Source organism: Lygodium microphyllum, chromosome 1, assembly GCF_053477565.2.
Source record: "Lygodium microphyllum isolate KBCC chromosome 1, Lygodium_microphyllum_v1.1.10, whole genome shotgun sequence".
NCBI classification, from domain to species: domain Eukaryota; kingdom Viridiplantae; phylum Streptophyta; class Polypodiopsida; order Schizaeales; family Lygodiaceae; genus Lygodium; species Lygodium microphyllum.
Genome location: NC_141135.1, coordinates 108,329,278 through 108,337,306, shown reverse-complemented (window position 1 = coordinate 108,337,306; position 8,029 = coordinate 108,329,278). Strand labels below are relative to the sequence as shown.

General features: G+C 40.7%; 1 protein-coding gene across 1 annotated transcript; it reads right to left on the bottom strand.

Moving 5' to 3' along the window:
* Positions 1-411: 411 nt before the first annotated feature.
* Positions 412-1,562, bottom strand: LOC148041519 (Nucleic acid-binding, OB-fold-like protein). The gene is made up of 2 exons (XM_087688487.1): positions 1,302-1,562; positions 412-1,209 (listed from the first exon to the last, which is right to left on the bottom strand). The coding sequence occupies exon 2, from the start codon at positions 1,162-1,164 to the stop codon at positions 682-684; it is 483 nt and encodes a 160-aa protein (XP_087544613.1). The 5' UTR covers positions 1,165-1,209; positions 1,302-1,562; the 3' UTR covers positions 412-681.
* Positions 1,563-8,029: the final 6,467 nt, after the last annotated feature.

Sequence of the window (8,029 nt, the reverse complement as noted above, 5' to 3'; positions counted from 1 at the left end):
TTTGTTTGTTCTTGATTATATATATATCAAGTGTTGACTCACAATGACTCAAACCACTCCATCTTGGGATCCTCTTAAATTTTATGCTCGTTCCTCCTACCTTCACATTTTTTGCTCATTCCTCCTACTTTCACATCGCATTTATAGCCTTTTTATTTAAAATTTTATTCATCATTTTCATCTCCCACCTTTAACTATCAATGCGTATCCCTTCCTCTTTGCCATTGTCAAAGTTCTTGACAATGATGGCCTTGTCACCTACATAGCAACACACAAAAACACACACACACACACACACACACCCCCCATATTGTAGAATATCTAGACTTCTATTCCCACTAGCAGGCACCAAACATATACGTGAGCTTATGAAACAACATGTAACACAATATATGTTACTCAATGGCACGACACTAGATACATGGTCCTTCTCATTGCAATGTATGGTTACATGAGGCGCATTGCCATTCAGTGTGAAAAATACACTGTACATCAATACAACTAACATCTAACCAATCAATAAATGGTTTGTGGCACACAATCACATCACCACCAACATCACCACATATCCATTATACATTGAGAAAGGCGAATAGGGAAGGTTTGACAGATGCTTGAAACTGTTACATTGACAACTAAAACCGATTGCATGGTCTTCATCTGTATCACATACATCAACATTCATGATCTTTCTGGGTGAGGGCCTCTCTGTCTTGCAGCACCAGCAACACTATGAGGCAACTGTTGGCCAAGACCAGTGGGTATCCAGTGTGTTGGATGTGATGGATCTTGTGTCCACTGCAATCTGCTCATGTTGGGGCTTTCAGTAAAGACCATGGTAAATTCCCCTACCTTCTCTAAATTTCCCCTCTTGCCAGCTCGCAGAACGAGGTTTGTTTTGCTGAATGCGAAAATCCCCTTTGAAACACAAACAATGTCACCAGGTTGAAAGGCTTCACACTCATTCCCCCACAATTGCAGGTGAACGCCTGCAGATGCATCTGCTGCCAGGCAGATGCATGTCATGACGCCACCATCGCTCCGTATGAGAGGCCCTTTTTCCAAGATGATGACAGTGGTATTGACAATATTCTGTGCGGTGGGGCGGAGATCCTTAACCATGATATGCGCCGGCGGATTGCTTGATGGCTGAGGCTGCACCATTTTAGGTCAGGTGCAGAGAGTAAAGCCGATGTCGATGTCCGCAAGCTGTTTTGTACAAAAAAAAACAGGTTCAAAAGCTCTTGTCACAGTGCCTGTGCAAAAGAGAATAGTTCGGCATCGGGGAAATTCCTCTCAACTCGACAAATTTTTGCTGCGCTCCATTAATGGTTCCGTTGGAAGCTGCCAAGCTCGGAGAGGAGAATACGGCCGAGATGGAGCTCCATGAATCTGCCAAGCTCGGAGAGGAGAATACGGCCGAGATGGAGCGGGCTTCTGCGCCAGTTTAGCGAAAAACGACGAGGGTAGCCTGTCGAATACCTTCGCCTTCTGCGTGGGCAGGGTACCATTGGAACATGAAATTGCATGATGGTTCCTCAGCAAGTGTGATGTGATGTGATGCTTGCCCATCTAAGGACTCTCTTATTTTACAATCTTCAAAAAATTGCAAGCCAAATTTTTTTTCAAAAAACTTTTAGAAATTACTAAGCTTCACACATGCTCTCTCTCTTTGCAGCCATAAATGCATTTTTTCCTCTCTCTCTCTCTCTCTCTCTCTCTCTCTCTCTCTCTCTCTCTCTCCATTCTAAAGTTAGGTAGTTAACATCACATTTTCTTACTTGTAACATGGCAAGCAAGTGTGTCTAGGGTTCATATGTTGGTTTGATGGAAGTCTTGTTGTAATAGGGTATTGCGATATTCTGCTCTCTCTTATTTTTCAATCTCCTAAGCCTAAGGACAGCAAGACTACCTACCCTACATGGCATCCAAAGGGAGATTCAAAGCCCAAAAATTTTCAAAAAACCTTTAGAAATTAATAATCTTCACACATACTCTCTTTGTAGTCATAAATGCACTTTTCATCTCTCTCTCTCTCTCTCTCTCTCTCTCTCTCTCTCTCTCTGTGCATTGATTTTGTATACATTTGTAGTGTGATTGCACTATTTGTTTTCTTTTGGTCATTTTAGATCTAATCTCCTTGGTGGGGACAAACATTAAGTGTTTTTGGGGTTCAACTCTCCTTCAATGTATCTTCTATTTGCACATTGAATTATGGGATTATCCTTATTTAAAAGTGTATTAATGTACAATGTAAAATAGAGTAAAAATAATAGCACATCCACTTGAGAAGTATCTAAATTAAAAGCATGGGGTGGTGTAGTTGTCATTCATAAGGGGAGGTAGTCAAAGCTGCATGTGGTGATTTTTGGTTCTTACAAGTGACCTCCACTAACATGGATTTTTGCATATGAAATAATGCAAGTGTGACACACAAGTTTTGAAGGTGCAGCCATGGCCATTGCCCACTTATAGAACCTTTGCCATTGGCCATTAACATTTGAGATGGCATGCCTCTATTCATATAACACCAATCGAAAGCTTGATAAATCTTGTATGGAGGTAGAATTAGAGGCTTACTACTAAAACAAACCTTGAGTGGACCTCACAAAAGTGTCTCCTTGCTTGCTACAACATCATTATTAGGCATGATAACTATTACGTTGAGTGTGACAATCAAGATGTCAAGTACAATTTTATGGCTTCACTTTTGTAAGTAACCATAAAAATCAAGGATTTTGTGTCTCCTACGCATGTGCAACATGCCTCCAAGCTAGCTCATTTTCAAGGAAAAAGAAAGTACATTGTCACATCATCATGAGACTCTCTCCCACTGAGCTTGACAATCTCTCTCTCTTGTTTGTGGAGGATGATGCTCATGATTTAATTAGGACCAATTCTTTGTGTTTCTAGTATGGCTACTTCATAGTCAGCTATTTGTCATCTACACAATTGGTATCATGTCGAGGGCTACCAACTAATGTAGCTTGTGCCAACCTGGTGGCTTGTTGAATACAAGTGGTTGTCTTGTGTCTTGGTTGTTGACCTTTGAGCTATTTAACTATGGTAATTGCATTCTAATGTAGAGTAAAAGGGAAAAGGGATTGCTTCCTACATAAAATTCCACACCAAGCCTCTAGATCTAGTAGCATGTTGGATGCTACACCAAGCTAAAAGTACAACGCAACAAGCTCACTAGCCATCTAGCATGTTGCATGTCTTTTTAGCTGGCCATCATCTTACCAGGCCGTCTACTTGTTAAGTGGAGTGCGTATTCATAGGCTAGCATCTCACAACCACCCTATTGTTGCTCCATCTTTGTCGGTTGCTATCAACATTCAATAGGCTGGCTATTGGAATACCTCCATCACTCCAATAAGCCTCTCACTACGTGCATCTACTTGGCTACTTGTTCATGACCATGCTAGCAACTTGTTCATGTGTAGTAGCTAGTCCTCTTCTCACTTGGTAGTCTGATTCTGAAGCTCCAAATTTTTAGATGTTAAAATTGGTCGTCTTTATACTGGAAACTATTATGAGGGCATGTGCAATGATGTCAAGGATTGAGTAGATTTACTGGAGAAGAAGGTGAATAATATAAGGAAGGTGGAGGCTTGGGAGCTACCTTGACATCACCCAGTGGCTTGACAATCCAATAGAAGACACATCCTTACTCTTGATTGCTACCCCTAGCTAGATATAGCTGATGCTATTACTGTTACAAATGCTTGCCCCTTCATTCATGTATTGTGTAATGAAGGAGGTTGAGAGGAGAGAGAGAATGAGTATAAGAGAGAGAAATAGAGGAATAAGAGGAGAAAGAAGAACTTAGAGAAGAGAGAGAAATATAGGAAGGAGAGACAATTCCAAGAAGAGGAGAGAGAAGGGAGAGAAATCCATGAAAGCTAAAGGTGAAGATGAAAGGGCATTCATATTAATTGATGGTGCAAAAATGAAACCCCATACATCTTATATACATGGCCATGTAGCTTGTATTTTTCTTGGGTATTTATATTTTCCCTTCTTTACATTCCATCCCCACCTAAAATGTTTTTGTCCTAAAAAACCAAAATTAGGACTTATAGGATTGGGAACAAGGGATTAATAGAGTACTACTCTATTTCTTGAGAACAAACGAATAACCTACATGGTAGACATAATGAGCAACATCCATACAAGCATGGGTTGTTGCACTGGCATCGGGGTCAAAATGATAATTATGATCCAATACATCCACTGTGTCATAGAAGCAATCCATGGTATCATCCTCAAGCACTAATTGTGGCATAAGATCCTTGAATACCATCATGGTAGCATGCACTAGTTTTTCCATAAACTCATCAGGAACCACCATGCTATGTAGGGCTGGAGTAAATGAGGCTACAATCACCATTGCATTTCCTACATCAACCTCTAGGTGTTGCATGTCCACGGTCCTCACATTCTTGGCTACTATTAGGCATTCAAAGTCAAGGCCCTTAGACTGAAGGGTCTCCATCTCATGAAGCTGCAATGAGATGCTCTCATCATGGCATTGTCCATGAGGAGGATCACTCCATTGTTGCAATTGCTCATATGGATCACTCCATCATTAATAGTGATCTTGCTCCCCATGTACATACTCATATACATTTGTGTGATGTTGTGCTCATGTACATAAGGCTACCCAGATGGTGTCCATGCCCATAATCATAATGTGGCTCATATGAATGTGCATAGTCATTAAATACATGTTACTGCTCATAATATGCACAATCATCATATGCATGTTGACCATAAGTATGCAGATGTTGTTGCCTTTGCTCATCGGACCCATATCAATGGTCATGGTATTCATAACTCCCATGGAAATGCCCATGCTGTTGCTCATAATCATGTTGATGCATCACTGTAATCACAACCATTTGAGCAACTTGATTCACAAGGGTTGCAAGCTTGTCATTGGTTGCCTTAGCTTGAGTGTTGGTGGGTGAGATGGCTAAGATCAGTTGGTCCATCTTAAACATTAATGTATTGTGTCTCCCAATTAGTCCATTGTGTCTTTTAGTCTTGATAGTCTCTTGTTGCCATAGAGTAGCATTCAATGCATTCATTTGGGGATGCCAAGAGTGAGAAAAGGAGCTAGAGCTATGAGCCATGACTGAGCTTATCTTGCGGTTTCTCATTGCTACTCACTACCCAATGGACCTCTTAGATGCTCATGACAACCCACTTCAATGTCCATGTGTTCTTACTTCTTATCTTGGCATTTGATTCTTGAAAGCTTACTTAATTAACCCCTCAAATACTACATGATAGCTTGCTTTGATGCTTGCAAATTTGAGTGTTGTAAGCCTTGTAATTCCCTACAAATAAAATTTCCTTCACAATGTATAACAATGCAAGCACTTGCACTATATAGTGCTAGAATCACTGTTACATCCACTGCATAGTTAGGAGCCACTATATCTAGTGTTTCTCTTGAAGAAAAGTGATTAGTCTTTGCACATATAGTAGATCACACCTCAAACCCGCTACTTAGATAGTTTTTAATGATGCACATCATGGCAAATACATGATAACGCATCCCTAAAGAAAAAAAATCATTTTCTTATCACGTTTACTTCCTTCATCTTCACCAATTGCTGTTTACTAGGCCCTGAAGGGCCATTGAGCTAAGAACCAAGGTTCACCATTAGATGTCCAAGAAAAAATTCACAATTCAACCAATGTAATTTGGACCCTCATCGGCATCAACATAAACACCATCTCCAATCTCAAAAGTACATCCATTAACTTAGTCTTAGGAAGCCATCCTTATGGAGTTGAGTTTGCAATTCAGTTATAAGCTTTGCCAGCTCCTATTTGGAATTTGCATTCGCACTCTGAGCAAGCAATAGTGTAGGTGAACTTTCTTTGATGTCTGTTTTAGCCTCCACTGTTGCAGTTGATGTTAGTGCTTCCTTAGAGGGATTACTTATGTCAATGTCCTCAGCCTTTTGCCCTTACAGTAGTGCACCACAGCACTTAGAGCAATATGCTGGAAATTCTGTTGATCTGGTTGTTGTTGGTTTGACGGCAAGCACACATGAATATGAAATATTTCCCGAGGTAGACTATAATAGAGATGAAATTAAGTGTGCCATGCCCAAGTTAGCTAGAGTGCATCAGTCTTGCAGAGCTAGTAGCTATTCAAGACACAGGCCCTTTCCAAAAGACTAGTGGGAACCTGTCCAAACACTAGCAATACCTATCTAGAATACAAACTAGAGGGAGTGAAGAAGATCAAGCAATAGATTGAGGGTATATTGTCCAACCAGAAATGGAGGGTTGTGAATCCTACTGATTACTAATTTCATCAACTCACCAGTTAGTTCTACAATCCTTCAGTAATCTTGCTAATGCTTATTTCATCAACTCACCACTAAGATCACTAACCTCAAGGAGGTAATTTGAGATATCCACTATTAGTTTGCATCACTAGTAGTGCCACAACTGAGTGCTACCTAAACAAGGTGCATCGGGGGCAAGCAATCAAGAAACCAACCGCTCTACTAAATTTTATTGCATATGGATATGGCTAATCAAGTTTCCAAAGTATCCTACTAACTTTACCAACATGATCATGTTTGAAAAGCTCAAAGAACACAAATTCAAGCTCATTGTAGCAAACCAGTGGTTCTATGGCAAGCCTTGTATGCACATCATACATCCCAAGAGTACATATGTATGCTATCTTTGATGATCAAACCAATGGCTATGGGGCATGTCCCATGGAAATGATGTCTAAAGAACACAAACACATACACCAGTAGTGCTGGTATACCTTCTAAAACTGACAAGCAAGTACTTTCGAGGTTACATAACCTTGACCGGGCTATACATAGTAATTCTAGTGCTTCTATCCAAATTGGTGTACAACCCTTGACTATGGAGAGGGCACATTCATGTACAATGCATATGAATAGCAATAATGCCCATGGCTTCATAGTGCGTCTGATAACTAGCTCATAAATAATTTTCCAAAGCTCACATCTTGCCCAATACTCCCCCAAAAATTGCTTTAGAACTTGGTTGCTAAAGATACCCTCTAGATGAACTCTAGTCATAACACAACAAAGCAATGTCTAGAAGTTGCAGTTGGTATCCTAGATGGGCTAGAGGTTGCAGTTTGAGCTACAAATGGTCATATTTCTGCGCCGTTAGTAGCAAGTTGCTGATTTCTTTTCTGAGTTGGGCAATTCTTTCCAACCTCAAAAGTAGATGACAAATGGTTGCCCAAGGTATAGCTAGAGGAGAGTCCTAGTAGAGCTTGATGTCAAGCGATGTTTGTTTGTCGATGACACTGGAGCTCTAGTGTTAGTACACCATTGTATGGATTTACAATAGGTCAATCCATCTTACACTACAGTGATTGATCAAGGCCTTATAGTAAATGCTCATGAGCTTCCACAATTGTCTTAGACTTTGATGAACAAGTCCATGCCCTACTCCCACAAAAAATGAGATGGCTCTTCTAGCTCTCCTTTGGTGCCTCCCCTTTGCTGGATCAAGGAGAAATCATTGAGCCTAAGGCCAAGGAACATGGAGGCCTTGAACTCTTCAATGGTGAGATTTGCAAACCTGGTCAAGCCAAGCTTGTATGAGGAAGGCCTCTGATTGTGGGTGTGGTGAAAATTCCTCTTGAAGATCTTAAGTAGACCTTCTTGTGCAAAGTGCTTCCCATGCTTGAGGTTCCAATGGTCGAAAAGAGCTTGAAGTATGGACTCAGATTTGAGGTCCAAAGGGGAATAGTCCAAAATGGGGGGCAATGGAGAAGGACACAAGAGAGATATAGCGTGAACATTGTTGTGAATGGAACACAAGCAAATGTGAGCACATTCCTCTTGCATTAGCTTCTGTTATTGTCAAGATTGTGGGAGAGAAGGAAGGAGTCTCACTTGTAGCTTTCTTGCTTGCACAATGGGGGAATACACACAGAGATGGAGGCTGAAAACAGTTTTCCTCTTCTTAGTTGTGTAAGCCAAAAAAACTCTCATACAAAGAAATA